This window comes from Vombatus ursinus, unplaced genomic scaffold, assembly GCF_900497805.2.
Source record: "Vombatus ursinus unplaced genomic scaffold, bare-nosed wombat genome assembly UNPS02014735.1, whole genome shotgun sequence".
In the NCBI taxonomy this organism is placed as follows: Eukaryota; Metazoa; Chordata; class Mammalia; order Diprotodontia; family Vombatidae; genus Vombatus; species Vombatus ursinus.
In genome coordinates, this window is record NW_020954513.1 from 3,395,735 (window position 1) to 3,416,727 (window position 20,993).

The following is a 20,993-nucleotide window of genomic DNA, read 5'->3' on the forward strand; positions in this document are numbered from 1 at the left end:
CACACACACACACACACCCCCCCCCCCACAGGAATTGGGCTTGGAACCTTTTTGGGTCTCAATTTCCTCTACTATAAAATGAAAGGGATGGACTGACTGGACTCAATGACCCCCAAAACTCCTTCTAGCTCCAAATTCTATGTATACTCTATCTAACATTTAGGTTCTATTCAATGACTTACCTCAGCTGGTAAGTGAACCTCCATAGGCACATAGGTTGGCCAATAACCCATTGTCAAGATATTCACGGTTAACTCAATGCTCCCAGGAAAATTTTGGTTTTGCATATACTATAAGATCAACACAGGATGAAATCTCATGAAAAAAAGATGTGTAAATCCTTTCTTAAAGTACATTTATATTTTATGTTACAATAGTGGCCCATTTAAGAGACTCCAAGGGGCAGCCAGGTGGCGCTATAGTGGATAGAGCACCAGCCCTGGAGTCAGAAGGACTCAAGTTTGAATCCAGCCTTAGACATTTACTAGCCGTGTGACCCTGGGCAAGTCGCTTAACCCCAATTGCCTCCCCTCCCCCACAAAAAGAAATTCCAACTCAATACTTTAGAAATAGCACCTACCACCCCTCACCTTAAAAAATCATATGCAATTATCATAGAATCATGAAGACGGTCTCCTATGCAACAGAGCCCAAATGAACACAGTCTGTAAGGATGCCAAAGAGAAGCAGCACCTGCTATCACAAAACTTCTTTAGATGCTTTACCATGGCTATCAAACCATGGCTTTACCTGGGATCCTTTCAATTTAACAAATGGTCATTTTAGGTGCCATCCTATAAAGTACTTTTTATGTTTCATGTCATATTATTATAAACCTCAGATGCAGCATCAATAGAACCAATTAAACTTGGCTTGCAGCTGTTCCCATTTTCAGCTGCTCCTCTCCCTCCCCCACTCCCTCACCCGGGTCTTCAGCAGGGCTGGTCCACTCCCCCTAACACAGAGTGATTTGCAATGACCCTAAAAGCTCTCCAAGTATGCCAAATGGCTTTCCCTCTTCATCTGTTCTCTTTCGTGATTAGAGCAGAATAAGTTTGAAATACTTCCTGGCTCAAGCCTGTTTTCTTCTCCTGATCCCCCACCATGACCCACACACAGAATGAAGAAGATGCTGTTTAGTTGTGGGGCCGGCGGAAACTACCTGTTTGAACTGAACCATGATGTCTTTCGACAGCTCCATGTCTTTGAACATCCCTTCCAGTTTGCTGGTGAATGCAGCTCCACATTCTATGGGAGAAACATCATACGATGCAGAACATATGACAAAACTTTTAAGAATGAAGAATTTCTAACTCAGAAGGTGCATTACCATAAAATATCCATGATGTGTTCTTAAAAGTTAAAAGAAAAATAAACTCAAAACTAGTACCCCTAACCACTAATGCAAAGTCCAAATTCTTGATCCCAAAGTGACCTTATCTCGTATTTGGACAATCAAATAAAGTAAAACAGTGTTTAATCTAAAATACAAAAAAAAAAAAAAAAATCCATGCCTCCTGTCCCACCTTAAATACAAAAATGTACTTGTCTTAGATTGGCAAAAAATACCATGAGACTTGTTTGTCCCAGTTCATTTTTCATTAATCCAAATTGCTTAAGAAATGCCAGGAAAAACTGGACAATTTACAGAAAGGTACAAAACTGAAATTACAGAAAGGCCCAACTGGGATTTTTCTACTGGAATCCCATGCAAATATGAGGAGGAACATTAAGAGAGTGAGAACTATACCATGCTTGAGTTTGGAAAGCATTGATTTCTCAGCATCTACTGATGCACTCTTTCCAACCAACAGTCTCTTGGCTAAATCCTTCTTATAAAAGGCTTCAAAGACATCTTTCCCTACAACATTGAAAAAACAAAACAAGAACCTGCAATGAGAAAACCTAACAAAACTTTCAGTAATAACATCATAACCACAATGTATCACAACTACATTATTCAAAAGTTATTCTAATAGAACAGGAAAAAAAAACATTGGATTTTGAGTCTAGCACCAGAGTTCAAATCTTAGCTTTTCTATATACTTCGTGTGTGACCTTGGGCCAGCTCCCTCCCTGGGCTGGGGCTCACTTTCTCTTCTGAAAGAAGAGGAAGCAGGGACTGGATGAACAATAAGATCTTTTTTTGCTAGACCCAAAGGTCTAGCTACTCCACTGGACATATGACATTGGTCATTACTCCTAAAAAATTGATGTGAAAAGGAACAAAATATGACATATGCTAAAAAAAACAAAACCTTAATTATAGGCCACACTCATGTTTTATATAAGCCAGATTTAGAGAGAGTGAAGTCTACGTTCAGGCTAATACAATAGCTAAACTGTGCCTGCCACTAATAAGGTACATTAACATAAGGATCCAAATGAAAAGAGTGATCAAAGCACCAAAGAAACATTGCCTACCGGCCATTTAGCAACAACCTCCTACTTGGTTCGAGTAGCTTGCAACCAACAATCCTTGTGAGAAGGTCAAAACCAAAACACAAGACAGTTCCATAATGAGTCTAAGTCAGCCTGATGAATTCAACTATAGGAATAAGATGCTTACCTCTGCCTCCTCAACTCAATATTCCCACCAGAATACACACAGCTCTTCTGTGGAGTGCTTGGCTTTAATTGGAGGGAAAAAAGTTCCCACAGTACAGAATCACTCACCGTAAATGAACCGAAATATAATCATGATCTTGTCCAACATTTTCTCAAGTTCTTCATCTGTAGCTTCTTTGTTACCTGCACGGAGCTTTGAATCCACGTACTTTGCTAAAAAACAGGGGGAAAATGGGTTATTTAATGATGCTTAGTGGGCGGACATCCTACCAAGTAGGCTCACCCCACAGTTCTTTCACCCCTGTAGAGGCAAGGCACATGCAAAGTTTGCAAAGCCCCCAGAAACATTCACATCCATTTATGATTTTTTTTTAAAGAAAGCTACAACGTGCCTAAGAACTGCTAAATAGATGACTAATTTCTAGTTATACTTCAAGATGGTCCACAATAAATCAAAACCAAATGCACAGCCACCAGCACAAAATACAACAAATACTAAACTTTACTCAAGATACGGTGTCTTTCTAAAGCATCTGGGGATCTTTATCGAACATTTCAAAAGAAAGCCTTGGCTCTCCTATAACAGTGACACATACAGAGGTTTTAAGATGACTAAATTTGTAAAACAGGAAACAAGAATTGAGTGTGCAAACATCTGGCTTTAGAAAGTTTCATATGTGCTCATACCCCAAAACGTGAGCATGTATGTACTGTATGTCTGTATGTGTGTGTGTGTGTGTGTGTGTGTGTGTGTGTGTGTGTTGCTCCAATCCTGCTCCCAAGTAGGAAGGAATAAAGAAAAGAAGTTGCTTCTTACAGAGGTTAATTATTGGTTTTCCAGGAAATGAGATCTAGGCTGCTGGCTGAGGCTATAGAGGAATTCTGAAATAGGGGTGATCCCTTTCACCTAATGCTAAAATCAGAAAAAGCAAGCTCTGGATGGAACCAAATGTTATAGAGATGCCTTGCTTATATGATATTGTGGAGAAATGCACTGTGAATTTTCAGCAACACTCAGGTACCCAAACTTTCAAAAAAATTTAATTGGTTAGGATGTTAGAACAAAGGATATTTACAAATAGTAATAGCAAAAAAAGTGAGAGACAAAGTACACAGGAATGAATGAATAAGTTGTGCCAAAGAAATGACATATATAAGGAAGTCTGAGAAACAAGGCAAGATCTACATGAATTGTTGCAGATCAAAAAAAACAGACCCAGGAAAACATAAGCAGAGACAATGGTGAAATAAATGAACGTAAGAGACTTAAGGCCAAATGCAATGCCCAATGTTGAGCCACATGACTCATCCTAGAACACTTTTACTGAAGAGGTGTTGGGGAGAAGGGAGGAAGTAGACTTCTATTAAGTGCCTACTGTGTGCCAGGCACTATGCTAGGTGCTTTGCCAACATTATCTCATTTGATCGTCACAAGGGCCTTGGGAAGTATTATTATTATTATTTCTATTTTACAGACAAGGAAAATGAGGCAGACAGAGTAGAGTGACCTGCTCACGGTCACACAGCTAGTAAGAGGCCAGATTTGAACTCAGAAAGATGAGTCTTCCTGACTGTAGGTCCTGAACTCTATCCACTGCAGCGCCAAGCGGTCCTCAGCTAAGAAACTGGAAGCAACAAAAGGTTCTGAGTATTCAAGAGTATCACACAAGGCTAGCATTCATAAGAAGTCCTCAGGCTAACACTCAGTGCTTACTTCCTCTTACTTTATTCATAATTCTAACGCCTAGTCATGGGTTGTGATTAGTCCTCAACAGCTTAGAACAGAACACTGGAAATAGGGGCGGGAAGTACTTAGCACAGCTCAGGGAGAGCAGGCCCGTTGACATCAGAAACAACAGCTGAAAGCAATAGAGAGGACAGAAGCATGAAGTCTGGGGCCATTTGGGATGGGAGCAAATGGTCCTCCATGTTATTGGAGAAAAGCTTCATTGTTCTATTCATTGTTCTATACATACAATGAGATGTATACAAATGCAACGAGAGAAAACTGTAATTCAGTAGCTAGAGGCTGGCCTTAGAGCCAGGTGCAGTGGGGTCAAGCCTCATCTGGACTGTGTGGCCCTGGGTAAGTCACTTAACCTCTCACGGCCCCACTGTCACCTAGAGAAGACTTGCTGATCTGCACCAACAGAGAGAGTTTCCAAATCTGAAACTACTGAAAAACCAAATTTGGACTAAAAATCAAACATTGATACAAAGATAATTCTGTGTCTTACATACATACACACATACATGTGCGTACATGTATGTGTGTGTGTGTGTGTACTTGCTCTACCTGTCTGGCAGTTAACAGTCTTACACTGAGAAGAAGTAACTTGGCCCAGGTGCCAAAGATAGCACAGGGTAGAAGTAGACTTGAACCCAGACTTCCAAAGCTGAGTTTCTAACCACCACATAGGAACAGTGTAGTGTGTTGGCTAGAGAGATAGCATATGATGATAACAATAATAAGGAACACTGCTAAACTAACATTTATATATTTGTAAAATACTTTGCACACATCTCATTTGAACTTCACAACAACCCAGGGAGATAGGGAAGTATTATTGTCCTCATTCAACAGCTGGGTAAACCGAGGATGAGAGAGATTAAGTGGCCTGTCCAGGGTCACAAAGCCAATCTGAAGGAGGATGTGAACTCAGGCCTCTCTGACTCCATGTCCAGCTATCTATTCACTGGCCATCTAGCTGCTGTCTCATAGCTATTTTAACTCTTTCTCTCACACAGAAAAATGTATCTACCAATATGTGTATATATAAATATAAACATGTATATATAAATAAATCTACTTATATATAAACACATTTTTCATATCTATAAACAAGTAAACTAAATATTTTTCATCCATCTGTATACAAAGCTATATTTTAAAGCATCTAACCTCAGTATTGTTCTGAGGATCAAAGGAACTAACACAAGTAAAATGACTTGCAAACTTTAGAATGTGATAGAAATTCAAGCTATGGCTATACATATTTTTCAGTTATACATCCACTTAAATATTTCATACACAGAGACAAGTGAGATATAGTTTAACATATTAATGAGAGACAGATACATGTATTAAATATATGTGAAAATGGAAATATATAAAGAGAATGGTAATATATGAAACATACATATGAATGAAGACTTACGAATGAATGGCTACACACATGTGAAACATGAGAATCAACCTCTAGGCATAGTTACATAGGTAAATACACAAAGATATATGTGAACACGAAGAAGTGCATACAGGTGAATTATGAGGGAATGGGAACATACATGTGAAATATAGATGAAGGCTAAATATATGTATGACAGATAAAACACAATTTTTGAGTAATAAATATATGCAAATGAATATATATGTGAACTTGATATGAACTGCTATAGCACATACATGAAAATATGTGTTCCACACATATATAAGAGAAACATTAATGGATGTATAAATACGAAACAATCTGATGAATATGTGTGAATAATATATAACATATATACAAATGGAGATCCATGCAGGCGTGTGAGGAAACATCGATAAGGGCACCTGGGTGGCAGTGGGAGTGAAGAGCTGTTGCTGGAGTGGGAATAAGGCCTCAGTTCAAATCTTGTCACTTACTGACTGTATGAGTCTCAAAAAGTCAGATCTCTCAGTCTCAGTTTTCTCATTTGTAAAATGAGGATGATAATAGTACCTAACTCACAAGGCTGTTGTGCCAATCAAATGAGATAACATACATAAAGGGTTTTTGCAAATTTTAAAGCATTAAAACAAATGTTTGCTATTAGTACGGTTATTTTAGTGTTACTATTAACACAGGAAGCAGTGTGTGTAGGTGTAAAAATGTGTGAAACAGATATATCAGAAACATGGGTAAATGGAAATACATATTATATAAAACACACAAATGGATATTCTGTGAGACATTCAAACAACATATATGAGAAGCTTATGGAGATACATGTACCTACATATGTATGGAGGTGCATAATAACGCATATTAATAGAATTATATAACTTCATATACATGAAATATGTATGGAGATACATACAACTACACATACATATGTTTGAGTGTGTATGTGAGAAACGCCTATGAATGGAGAAATATACACACACACATATCAACAGATAGAGGAAATGTGTATGAAGGGAAAAATGCACATATATGCACATTCATCATCATATAGGTTTATAAAACACATGGAGATTTGTACAACTGCATAGATATGCAATGCATATAGATGAATGGAGATATGGACATCTACCAATAGGTAGACATTAAAATCCAGATAAATGGAATAGGGTATAAAGGAGATGTACACATATGAACGTATATATCTAACTAGATATGAAATGCATATAAATATATATACAACTATATATGTACAAAATGAAAATAAATGGAGACATGCATACACGTGTACATATCATGTGTGTATATAAATGCACTTATAGATATATGAAATGCCTATAAATGAATGGAGACAAACATTGATATTAGAGATATTAACAGAGATGTATATATCTATACATAAATGGATAAAACATATAGATGAATGAAGATACAGATACCTATATGAGACATATTTAGCTAGAAAGATGAAATGTACATAAATGGAGAAACTACATATATGAACATCTACAGAGAGATAAAATATACATGAAGGAATGGAGGACATATCTACATCTATATATCTCTATACACAGAGATATAGCTATACGTGTATATATAGATGAAACAAATAGAAATTCAGATCTACATAAAACGATTTATGGAGACAAATGAGACATCTATATTATAGGTAAACATCAAAATTTACATAACTAAAAAGTACACGAAGAGAGATGATAACAGTGCTGCCTGAATACACACAACTGTGAAAGCTATGTGAATGGAAATGCCTATATACATGCACATACACAAAAGAAATGTGTATGAAAGGTGATGCATGTATCAACAGATTAATGTACACAAAACTGTATATATCTCCATATACTGTATAGGAAATGTGTATGAAATAGGTTGCATACATTAATCTATATATGAAATTCATAGAAAGAGCTACAGACTTCACTATCTGCATATGCATATGTGAAGGTACATATAACTAAATACATGTGTGCGTGTTTGAATAAAAATAAGTTGCATACATCTATTAACTAACCTATCTATATGACAAACATGTATAAATGGAGATGTATGCAGCTACCTATCTATAGAAAGACATCTATATATAAAGATAAAACATGCATGAATGAACGGACATAAAGACATTCATATCTAAATATATAAAATACACGTGAAGGGAGATCTAAACATATACATGCAGACATCAAGATAAATATCTAGATAAATGAAATGTGTATGAATGGAAATCAAAATATCTAAACTCAGAAGCACCTACATAGAAATACAAGGCATCTGAATGGAGAGGTATACATCTACCTCTATGGTACCTACAGGTACCAAATAAGATTAGTATAAATGGAGATAAAGACACACACATAGAATACAGATAGCTATCAATACACAAGTAGGTGAAATGTGGATGAGCTTTTAACAAAATAGATATCTGTCTGCCTATAAACATCCAATATCTAAAACAATTTAACAAGTACTAAGAATGGAGATACAGACATTAAAATCTAGGTAGATAAAACATGTATGAATGGAGATGACTATATCTAGATATTATAGGTGAAATGTGTATGAATAGGTGCATAATCTACATATATGAATGTGAGATGAGTATAAATGGAGATATAGACATCTCTACATAGAAGTCAATAGAGACAATACATATGAATGAAAAATATGTATGCATGTATGTGAAACAGTACAAAGATGAGGGCTTCTGCATATCATTAACCATGTATGAATGAAGAATTACAGAACTACACACATATGAAACATATATGAACAAATGTAGATAAACACCTCTGAATCTTTATATATGAAATGTGGGTGAACAGAGAGATATATACACATATATACATATGAAATTCATAAAATGAATAGAAACAGAAAATAGAAATTCATATAACGAATAGAAAAACAGAATAAAATGAACACAAAATAAATCCCTTTCCCCTCTTTTCTCTATATGAAACTCATGTGAATGGAGATGTATACATCTATACTGTATAAAGATGAAAAGCATATGGAGATGTATGTGTACAGGTATTTATGAAACATGTATAAATGAACGAGGCAAACATATACATATAAGATGCACAAAAATTAATGGACATTTACACAGATATCTATAATGTTAATAGCTGGACAGAGAAAATATATGAATGGAGAATATAGAAAAATATATATTTATATCAAGTTATATGCACACACAAATCTAGAGTATATCTACATAGACATTTATATCTATATCTATATATGCGAAATGCATATGACTGTAAAGACAGACAGAGAGAGAAGGGGAGGCATCAGGGTATAAAGATAAAGAAAGATGAAACACATGTGAATGAATAGAACTATATGTGAAACATGGTTCTGTGTTGGATGGATGTCCCTGTGAAACACATGGGAACAGCTTAATATACACATGTTAAACAGAAACATGTACATAAATATTTATCTTTACATGTGAAACATTATCTGTGATGAAATACGAACTATATCTATATGAACAAGTACGTGTGTATGTGTGAAATGCATACACTAAGAGACACATATGCCTGAATCAGATACACAAATGGACATGTTTGCTGTATATAAATAAATGCACACATGACAAAAGTATATATGAACAATTATAAGAAATAAGGATACAGATTTAAAATAAAAAGCCTGGTTACATATATGAAATAGATCCAGCTATATAGGAATAGGGTCCAGATCTGTCACATCATCAGTACAGCATGAACAATCCCCCTCTACAAAGGTGGGGCTGGCACCTTCTCTGAAAGCTGAGGACGGGACTTCAAGGCTGGCTCTGTATCCGCTCTGCATTTTGTGCAAAATATAAAGATGTGTGTGTGTATGTATGTGTGTATATGTGTGTGTGTGTGTGTGTGTGTGTGTGTGTGCGCGCGCAGAGGAATGAATCACTGAAAAACAGCATGTATACATACACAAATAGGGAGAGTCACAATTATTGGAAAATACAAATGTGGACTCAGAGATACATAACTGTATATCTCTCAAATATATATGAATGGACACATATAAAAAATACATAGATAATACCCATAATGAATATATATATTAGGTATATACAAAAACATGTCTACATGTGTATATACAGGGAGGTATGTATATATGTATAAAAACACACATCCTCATATGTCTTATCTCTCCATCCACAAAAATATGTTAGTTTTATCTTGCCATCCATCTTTGATTTTTCCTCTATCTCCAATCTATTCTGTGTATGTCTATACCCACATATATTTTTCATAATTACACCCACATATTCTTTTCATCCAGAGAGCTCCATGTTGCTATTTCATATATTCCTCCCCTCTGTCTCTCACAGACAATCATCAAGATTTCCATCCCCTTTTCTTACTTTACGTGGATGTTCCCACTCCATCTTTTGAGCACAATAACTATTAATCAAAATAAAGAGGAATGGCGCAATGGAAAATTTTGTGTCAGGGAAAGTGGATTCTAGTTTCAGCTTCACGTGGCCCTTGTTAAACACGTAACCTTCAGGGTAGAGTGGAGATAATCACAATTCTCTCACCAGCCTCTTTCCCATCACTTTGAGAGCTAAATGACGCATGCACAAACCCTTTAAAAACTCTCCAGCACTGGGCAAATCTAAGGCAGGATGATCATCATCTAAGTGTGCACTTATCAGCTCTAAAATTTCCATGACAACCCCAATTTAGTTCAATTTATCATGATTAAGATGACAGGGATGTAGGCAATGGATTTTGGTCAACTGTTCTGAAGAGTTAACATTGTACCCAGTTAACACTTTAGTTACCAAGACAATTCACTTCCATGAAAACGCCTCAGTCCTTGATAACGCTGAACAAATGGGGAGTTATCGAGTACTGACAAAGCCCTTGCCCTCATGGACTCCTGGGGTGTATAGGGCTGTTTGTCCCTTCGCTTAATGATCCAAGATTGCAATTATGCTGGCTGCAGAGACACTAGACACAGTAAGATTGTACAAAAATAAGAATAAACAGCCTCTGAATGAAGGCCTAAGAGGACTCTCCTTTGACTTTTAAAGTTCCAAAAACCTTTTGGTTGCTGTTGTTTTTTTTTTTTTTTTAAATCTCAAATTCTTGGCAATTTTCCAGATAACTGTGGTTGAAGAAGTGAGCCCCAGAGAGAGGACTGTCACTATGTTAGGGCCTTTCACAAATTGTTCAAAGTATCTGGTACAAGAAACAGTCTTTCATAATTAGGAGCTGAGTCTCAGTGTCTAGTTTGCATACGTGTAGTTTTTTGGCAGGAAATCAATGGAAATAACATGAAAACCAAGGAGACCTGCAAAAGGAAGGGTACAAAAAGGAGTAGAAAAATACCTATGAGTTCAGCAGGCTTGTTTGGTCTTTTGTTAATGAAGGTTTCAAACGCTTCTTTCATGGCATTGACAAATTTTTCATTTTTCATAAAGCAGATATCGATAATGTGGTCAACTTTATCTTTAAAATCCAGCAATTCCTGCACCATGGTCTTATCTTTTTCAGGATTAATGACAATAGTGCTGCCAAATGCCTAGAAAACAAAAATTCAAAGTAAGAAATCACTGGACCTGAACATTTATCTTCTTAAAAAAGAATTTTCACTAGGCTTTTGTTCCTTTAAAATTTTGTGCACACACATAACAGAGCCATTTTCAAATCAATTTTTTTAAATCTCAAAAAAAAAAATACATAGTATCCCCCCCATCTAGCTATTCTCTTCACTTCAATCCCTCCAAAGACACATAATGTCACCCACATCGGGCTCTCTCCTGGCAGATCACAGCCCTTCTAGGCCTCAGACCAGTATGTCTTATTTGATGTCAATATTGCAGTCCCTAGGCTCTAGGACCTGAAAGCTGGGTTGTGGGAGGTACGAAGTATGGCCCTAGGGCTCTCTTTTTTTCAGCTTTCAGAAGAACTGCCAGAAAGAGAACCTTTGGGAAGCCAGGATCCCCTCCATGCCATGATGAGGCAACCAAAAAGGAAGAAGCTGAAGCTAGTGGCCCCAAACACATTACCACATATTAACCCACAGCATACTCACAGTATATAAGGTATTGATTGGGGCATGTTTTACAAGATTGCCTTTTTGTATTAAAGGTCAGGGAGTTAATCTCCTTAGTAGCTTTTTATTTTAAAGAAGTAGGCATTAGCATTTAGAGCTTTCAGGAAAAGATTGGGAAAATGGGGGGGGGGTGCAGTACAAGTCACAATCATTTGTTCCAAAAAGAAACTGTTTTCTTTCCCTCTCCACATTCACTACCACAGCTGCTCCAGCCAGGAGACGAGAGGAGAGTAAGAGCTTTGGTGTTGCTTTGGTTCAGGGACACTCAAAGCAACGCATCGATCATTTCCAACTTTCTAGTTCCTAGAGTTCCTAATGTTTTGGATACAGAATGTACTGAAGACCTGTATATAAAGAGGTCTTAGCTGGCTGCTTTTAGTACATGAGATGAAAAGAAAATCAAAGTTGAGTGTGTTAGTACCTTGATGTATTCAATCCAGTGCTGCAAGAGAACCTGAACTCCACTGCGGACTCTACTAAACAGCTGATAGAGTAGAGACAAATCTTCAATCCGATTTTCATCAAGAAGGTGATTTAAACCTAAACATTTGAAACATTCAAGCATTAAAAAAAGTGAAAAAAACCACCAAGTTTATTTTGAACACAAGAATCACCAGACAGTTTCATGAGCTACACGTTGGTGTTGACACCATCTCCCTATCAGGGTGGACATTTGCTTTGGATTAAAAAAATACAGTCACTTCGACGAGTGAAAATGGGCTTATCCCTCGTTGGACTGAGGAGCATCACTAGGTACGAGTAATTCCATAGAGCAGTTTCTCTCTTGACATTGTACAGTGCCTCAACTTAAACGCTGGTGCCAGAGGCTAGGCTTAACCCTTGCCAAAGAGACTAAAACCCTCTTTTCTATTACTTGAGGGAAACAGGAGCTAAAGCTTGGGGCCTACAAATCAGTGGCTCTAGCACACTGAAAGCCAGGAGGTACACCAAGTACCAAGGCTTCTTAGAAGTTCGAGAGTCACATGTGACATACACAAATACACCAGAGTACATTGATTTTCAGGATTTGTCAGTTTAACACACTTCCTTGGGAGCTTTTCCACTCGTACAATGTTAAGACAAAAAGCTGAGAAAAGACTTCTTGTAGGAACTGATGACTAGTGAACCAGACTTCTTATGCAATAATGCTTTGTAGGGAATCTCATTCAAATCTACTATGAGCCTATTCTACGATTTGTGTGATTTCCAGTGAAGATTCCTCCCCCCCTCCCGGCAGCTGGCTCTGATCCCAAAGGTGCCAATTAAAGAGACTTTCCACAACTACAACTTTCTACTTTTACTGCTTGTCAGTCTTTAAACATACTCCAAACATTGCTTCAGATCCTTAACACCTAGGAGAGGTGGGCAAATAACATTTGCTTTTTTTTTTTTGTCTAGGTGAAAAATCTGAAAAGCCCAGGGAATCTCAGTGATCAGATGAAATTTACAGGGAGTGCTGAAAATAAAATGAGGACCCAGGCAGGCTCCAAACTTTACAGGCTTCACAGCAAGTGCCAACCACCCAGCATTTGCCTTTTGCACTGGGGTCCGATATATCGTATCGAGAATTCCCATTTTGCATTTCTGTTCTACATGATTATAACTCATTTTGACTCCTGACTTTTGGCAAGGATGGTAGGACATGCAGCCTTGAGGGGGAGAAAAAAGTAAGTTATACAACTTGGGCCCTCCCCCTACATGTATCTCCTTAGAGATACGGCCATGGTATTAGGCTCAACAGAGAAATCTTTTCCAGATTTCCCACTTGCTGCAAACATTTTAATAAATACAATCTTTCTTGTTTATATTGGAACAATTACCTTTCTGAAGAATGGCTGTTAAGTGTTCACCTAGAAGTTGCTTTTCTACAGTAGCAATTAGTGGCTTCCTATAGAAAAAAATATGTTTAGAATTATTGACATTCCCCAACACTGGGGATTTAAAGCCTCTCCTGAAAAGAACTGTAAAATAAGCTATTTTCTGTTAGTCCCAACTTTCTTTAATCACAACCAGCAGAAATGCCCTGGTCTTCTGGAGTCTAGAAGAGGGAAGAGCTCGCGGCCTTGGGCACTTGCATCTGCACTGTAAAGTAACCGATTCTGTGGCCTCATTGTGCTTGGCCTTTTCCTGCTGTCAGGAAGGCAACCAAGAAGCTGCCTGTGCTGCACTCATTGGCAGTAGGTAGGAACTGGAGGATCATGGGAGCAGGCTTTCTCTGAGCAATGTCCACTGAACTTTAGCCTAAAGGTCTCAAAGATCAAGGCAGTCTCTTATCACAGTTTCTGCTGTTGGACGCACAAAACGATCCAACACTCAACTAGATCAAATTAAAGCACTTGGCGGCTTGTGTTACTATACAAACCAATGAAAAAAGCCTCAAAATCACACGCCTGGCACATGTTTATGCCTCAAAAAGCCTTGGAGAAATCAAATAGAGAGGGTAAAACTATTAGGCTGAAGCATGCAGCAATACTTACTGGGTACTCAGATCTAGATAGGTGATCAATCTATCTGCTTCTTCTTCTAGACGCTTGTTGACATGATGAAGGTATTCAGGAACCTGCAAAGACAAATTTGTCACTCTCTATTTTCCCCCTGAACCATCCAGAAGACCACCCAGCCTGGCCTACTCCTGACAGAGCTGACAGGCATCATTAGCTATAACATTACAAGTGGTGGATGATCTGGAATGATGGCCTTTGGGAATTCAGCAAGCATCACAGAGAAGAAATGTGTCACAAGAACACTGGGGCGGGGCGGGGGGGGCCGGGATTGATTCCAAGGACTACATGGGCTCCACTAGGTGCTAGTCAATTGTCAGAGGCAGGGGTCTGACGAGCAACCATGCTTTTCAAGTACCTCTCTTTCTTGCATTAAACGCTGACCCTCTGCCGCATAGAGTCGGTTGGTTTCTTCCAAAAATTTCTGTTCAAAAGAATCTTGATAAATCTAAGAAATAAAGGAGAAAACAAGTCAACTCATCCATTCATTGACTCAATAAATTTATGGAAAAACTGCCATGTGCATATTACAAATTTGGCTTATGAAGTACCCAACAAGAAATCATTTTCTACTTGGTTAGTGGTAACATTCTCGTAACATTCTCTACTTCAAGGGTCTGGGATTCATTTTGCCAGGGCAAGTACTTTGCCTCCACAAAGGCAGATCAGACCCTGCCCCCTTTCAGCCCAAGGAGATAGCCTTGAGAGTGCAGTCAACCTGGTGATGAAGTTCCCTGAATTTAGCTAGGTTGGTCCACAGAATACATACATCTAATCACTAGGCCTATATATGGATGGAGCCTTTCCAGCTTGGAAAGGCCACCCAGAAATTACACTTTTGCTGGCATAGCTTTTGAGAACCTAGGGTCAACTCTACACTATGATGAGGCATCAGAAAAGGACTTTTAGTGGAGGAAGTAGAAAAAACACTCACCTGCAGATCGGAAAGCATACTCAGAAGGCTTCGAAGCAAACTTCTATCAATTGCTTCACCATTCCTTTCCCTCTCAATCAAAAGGAGAATGCCTTCAATAGTCTTGCTCTGGACTTTCTGATCACTAATTATATGGGTCCTAAACAATTCTAGACCCATGTCCCTGAAAGTCAACCAAACAATTTCCTAAATAATCGGCAACTTTTGAATATGTTAATTTTTCCCACAAATTGTAATTATGATTCTTAGTTTTGAATCAGCTACTTTACAAAGTTTGTGCACGGGCAGAATGAAATATCAAATTTGTTTTTTCAAAAATATTCCACTAGAATGCATTTATACCTCTTGTTGCTAACCAGAAACAAACCTAAACTTCAGGTTTTCTCCATACCTAAGTTTTCTTATGGTGCTGTCTCTGGCACAGTTTCAAAGCAAACTATTAATAAATAAAAGGGAGTGATCAATAAAAACTGGCCCAAATTAGAATCTAGTTTTTTCAAATAGCCATTTTTTGGTATTGAATTTGCAGTGCTTTCTCCCAAGTACAGATGATGTCAGTATTGATTATTTAGTGTGGAAATTATCTACTCTGGTTATTCCAAAGCAAACACTTGAACACAAGGCTAGCTTCCTCCAACACACAGTTCTATCTTAACTGTGTCCACTGATATGAGCTAAGGGACTACAAAACGATTTTAGTATGTGCGAGCCATAATATTAGGAGTTATATTGCTAACTAGAGTTCAAAGCCAAATAGAAATGGCTTGAGAATACAGCGTCAATGTAGATCATCAAAAGTCAGTGCTAAGAGTTGTACCAGAGAAGCCTATTTCTCTATTTGAGGGCATTCTTACCAAATGGAAGGCAGCATTGAATTTTGAAGAACATACGTTCGATCCAGGAACAAAAAAATGCTCCTGATCATGATCTGCCAGGAAAGAAAATAAATCATACTGATTTCTGTAATTTTTTAAAGACTAAAATATCATTGGCTCATAAAAAGACCTAAAGAGAATAAAAAGCAAACAGGAAGTATGTGCAGTACATACATACAGACACACACGTGAAATCAACAATTCATTACTCTTATTCATATGGGTTTTTCAAAAAGGGAAACTTTATAGAATAATCCTATTAATTCCTTATTCAGAAACAACATAGAGAGTTACACACAACACTCCTTCCCAATGGAAGTGGGTTGGTGGCCAAAGGCATGGGTAAAGAAGATTCTAAGGGGCAGCTAGGTGGCGCAGTGGACAGAGCACCGGCCCTGGATTCAGGAGGACCTGAGTTCAAATCCCACCTCAGACACATAACACTAGCTGTGTGACCCTAGGCAAGTCACTTAACCCCACTGTCTAGCCAAAAAAAGAAGGTTCTAAAACCGTGAATCTGTGATAGACTAGAAACACATCAGAGATCATCTAATCAAATCCTCTTCTTATACAGCATGGGGATATAAGTACCGGAGAGGCAAGTGACTTGCCCTTGGTTATAGTCAGTGGCAAAGCTGGGGCTCTAATGCACCAGGCTACCACATGCTACCAGGCTGATTAATAGAAAACCAGCTCTACTGGGATCCAAATGGATGACAGAAAGGTTGGGCTCTGACCAGGCTTAAACCTAGAAACCAGTGGTAGGCCTCACAACTGAAACACAAACAGGATTTTATATAGCAAACATCTGCCAATGCTACGATGGGACAAAATGCTGAGCTTTAAAAAAAAAACTGGGTAAAAGACACTAAAACTCAGCTCTTTAAGAATCTCTAATTTTGGGGCAGCTAGGTGACACAGTGGATAGAACTCCGGCCTTGGAGTCAGGAGGACCTGAGTTCAAATCCGACCTCAGACACTTGACACTTACTAGCTGTGTAACCCGGGGCAAGTCACTTAACCCCCAACTGCCTCACCCCCCCCCCAAAAAAAGAATCTCTAATTTCACTGGTGTGGGTACTTGTTCCATCTACATTGAACATGAGTCTTCTACAAATCAGAAAATTGTCTTTGGGAGTTGCTGTGGCTGAAAGAGTCATCACCCTGCAATCATCCTGATGATGAGCCTTTCCAGATATAGCTGGTGAAGTCCTGACTAACAGATATCCCCTCAGTCACCGGGCCCATCATCAGAACCATTCCAGCCTGACAGGGCCTGCCAGAATTTACCCTCCACTGGCACAGCCTTCCAGAAGCCAGGGTCACCTCCATGCCATGAGATAGGGTATCAAAGTAGGACTTCGGTGGAGGTTTTGAACTAAGATGCAGATTAATTTAAAATGAACAACTATCTCTGTTTAAGATTTTAAAATATCAAAAACATCTATTTAAGAACAAAAACAAATATTGAAAAATTACCTACTAAGATTTTAAAATTATCTTTGAATAAAATCTAATTGTCATTTTTTTCTTCCTTGGCCTTGTTCAATGATGTTTCTACTCCAGTATTTTTGGCTTAACTATAAAGACTTCTTGGAGCTTACCATCTGTCTGCAGTGATTCTGCCAGCATTTATCTATCTTCTTTAGAAACAAAACACTGTCCAATGAATCCATGAAGGGATGTTAAGAAAATATTAACAGTCTAATGCAAAGTAATACATGAAAGCAGTTTTAAAAATAAACACGGAAAATGTCCCATACGATGAAGCTACACAATACAATCCTAGACAATGGTGCGATTTCTTGACAATGTCAGTGTTTCCTCTCGAGGGTGCCGCCCTAAAGGCAGAGTTGAAGCCCCCTCAGAACTTCCATTCACTAAGTCCCACATTTCCAGTTTCTAATTTAAGATTCATTCTCCCCGCTCCATCTCCAATGGAAGTTTGTTAGGGGAAGAGGCCGAGGCTGAAAGTGCACTTTATTGATACTAACCTCACACGCCGTAAAATTAGATTATGAACATACAGTTTCAAAACCAAAAACCTGCTACGTCTCTTTCCAGAGAGGTAAATGGAACTGGGCTGAAAATGCAGAGAGAGAACGGAAAGGCAAATAAAAGTGAATGTGCTATATGTTGTTCGTGCTTTAAAAAGGATATTCTCGGAATTGGTGAATTTGGGATCTGATGTGCTCTTCACAAATCTGTCTCAGCTGTTTGTATAAGTTTGCAGAGATCTTGTAGGAACAGAGGTTCTCAACAGCCTGCAAGATTAAACAGATATACATCTCTCATTATTAGTGAGTTGGAGTATTTTTTCACAGGGCTCTAGATAGCTTGGATTTTTCATTGCTTGCTCATACCCTCTGGCCATTTATCAACTGGGAGATGGCTCTTACTCTTCTAAAGTTGAATCAGTTCTTCATTTATCTTAGAAATAAAACTATTAGACAAAATTGCTGCAAAGATTTTTTTCCCCTAGTTAACCATTTCCCTTCTAATTTTCACTGTATTAGATTTGTTTGTGAAAAAACTTGAAATGTTACGTAATCAAAATTGCTCATTTTCTCTTCCATGATTTTCTCTATCCTTTGTACGGTTAAAAGTTCTTCTTTGAAAGGGTTAAGTCTGATCAACGATGATTCCAGGGATGATGAATGTTCCCTGCCTCCTAACAGAGAGGTGATGGACTAATTCGCAGAAAAAGAAACTTTTTTGGTCATGGCCAACGTGGGCATGTTTTGCTTGACTATGCATATTTATTAGAAGGGTTCTGTTTTTCTTTTTCAAGTTGGTGAGTGATGTGGAGGAGAAAGGAAATATTTATTAATTGGAAAAACAATAATTAAAAAAAAAAAGACCAAGTACAAATACCATCTTAAAGAAAAGAAGGAACACATTATCAATGATTAACATCAAAATACCCTTTTATATTTATTTAAAAAGCTAACTAGTATACTTGAGAATAGTTATACATCAAGATAAAAGTCACTAAATTCAGTCAAGTATTCTACTGAAATGAACACATCTGTAGATAAGATTAAGACACTGCCCTGAGGAGATTCAATTTTCAGCAACTGTGACATACAAAAGCTATCTACTTACACACTGATTTGTTACAAATCCCAATTCCTTTTTCCTCAGCACGCGTAGGCATAAGTCTCTGGGTACTGTTGTTACCTCAATCAGAAGATTAATACCTACAGTGGGCTAAAAGTTTGCTTCCTATAATTTAAAAAAAATTTTTCTCAACTGAAAAAAGTAGAGAATGTCATCAGGACTTTTCTAACAAGAGGCACAGTATGTAATTATGAGGAATTTCTCCCACATAAGGTTTCAGTTTAAGAATATTTAACCAAATAGAAATTTGCAAAACAGTACAACTGATAATCCTAAGACAAATGATTGCAATTTCATGTCCTTCTATAGAAGCTAAATTGTTCTCTTCTTACTGCCTAGACTAGATGACAAAGGGACAACCTCTAGGCTGCATGCGTTCGTGCACCCAAGGAGTATCGCAGTTACGTACACCAAATGCGTTTCAAATGTGAAACAGCTGGCACAGAGAGTAAAAGGAGTTTGAAGAAATTTGGTAAGAATTCAGATGCTGTGACAAATATAAAAAATATTCTTTTACAGGCCATGATCAACAGCAAAAGAAGTCCCTAGTCCCGCTTTCTCTCTTCTCTAATATCCTGCTCATGAAGCTGCACCTTTTACCCTTCAGTCTCTTTCTTATTCTCTAGATGAACGTTTCCAAATCAAGGCAGCAAGTTCTGAACAGAACTTCTCTTTCCTCTCAAACCTGATCCTCAATTCCCCTTTTCTTGTAATGGCATCACCATTCAGACCAGGGTCAATACAGTGCCACCTTCGGTTTCTTCTACCAGGACCCCAAGACTGAAACAGCAAGCTTTGTTATTCCTAACTCCTAAGGATCTCCTAGCCCCGCCCTCTCTCCATAACCAGGTTCGGTGGTCTAGCTCAGGGCCATATAGCAGCAGAGTTGCAATCTTCACCACAATGTTCCCCTGCTCCAAAGCCTTCACTGACTCCCCAATGCCTATTCCAGACAGTATGGCAGTGGAGAATTGCTATCTGGCTTACAGCTGCCTTATCTCCTAGCACTTCTTTTTACCCATTCTACACTCCAGCTAATGCTAGAACACGTCCCAAGTTTGGCTGCCTGGTTGCTGACTTCTCTGTCTCAGAAAGCTCTTTACCCCTTCCTCCCCCTAATTCCCTCAGCCAAAAGTGAATGTGAGCTCTGACAGCGGAGTCACCCTATTCTCTATTTTATTTAGGTTCATGGCTAATCTCCCTTCCTAGATTCTAAGCCCCTTGAAATCAGGGACCTTATCTTATCCATCTTTTTCTCTTTCAATCTCCTAGAAGAGACCTAGGCACACCATAGGAGATCACTAAATATCTGCTGAACTCCAAGGGGCAACCAAATCCACTGGCTGAAGTGAAAGGAATATACTGTAAATCACATTATAATCTTCACGGTCTAGAGATCAAACCAGGCTGAGAAAAGTTTTTCAGGAAACTACCCCACCTAACATCGAGATTGAAACCTTATTTCTCATCTCCCTGGAAAATAAAGTGAAGAAACAGGTTTCCCCTAAAGAGTCCTACAGCAGCCAACCCCTGGCAATTCCCTCACCGATTCAAAAAGGTGCTGGGCTAGACTACCCTCCCCACTCATCTCTTCTGGTCTGAGCCATCCAGGCCTCGCATTCAAGCCTTCCAGAGACTCCACAAAGCACTCCCACACTGCCCCAGCTGGCAATCATCACTCCCTGTATTCCTATAGCACTTATCTCTACCATTCATTTGGTAAGATGTGTGATCACAGATAGAGAGAGAGAGAGAA

General features: G+C 38.3%; 1 protein-coding gene across 1 annotated transcript in view; it reads right to left on the minus strand.

Annotated features, from left to right (window-relative positions):
• Positions 1-20,993, minus strand: part of CUL4B (cullin 4B) — a 46,008-nt gene that overhangs the window by 12,941 nt on the left and 12,074 nt on the right. The window contains exons 4-16 of the mRNA XM_027861385.1: positions 18,278-18,381; positions 17,722-17,791; positions 16,097-16,170; positions 15,243-15,405; positions 14,667-14,756; positions 14,285-14,367; positions 13,628-13,695; positions 12,229-12,347; positions 11,081-11,273; positions 2,677-2,781; positions 1,751-1,861; positions 1,163-1,248; positions 183-290 (exon numbers count right to left, since the gene is read on the minus strand). Coding sequence (XP_027717186.1) covers positions 183-290; positions 1,163-1,248; positions 1,751-1,861; positions 2,677-2,781; positions 11,081-11,273; positions 12,229-12,347; positions 13,628-13,695; positions 14,285-14,367; positions 14,667-14,756; positions 15,243-15,405; positions 16,097-16,170; positions 17,722-17,791; positions 18,278-18,381 — 1,374 coding nt within the window. The remainder of the gene's footprint in view (positions 1-182; positions 291-1,162; positions 1,249-1,750; positions 1,862-2,676; positions 2,782-11,080; positions 11,274-12,228; positions 12,348-13,627; positions 13,696-14,284; positions 14,368-14,666; positions 14,757-15,242; positions 15,406-16,096; positions 16,171-17,721; positions 17,792-18,277; positions 18,382-20,993) is intronic.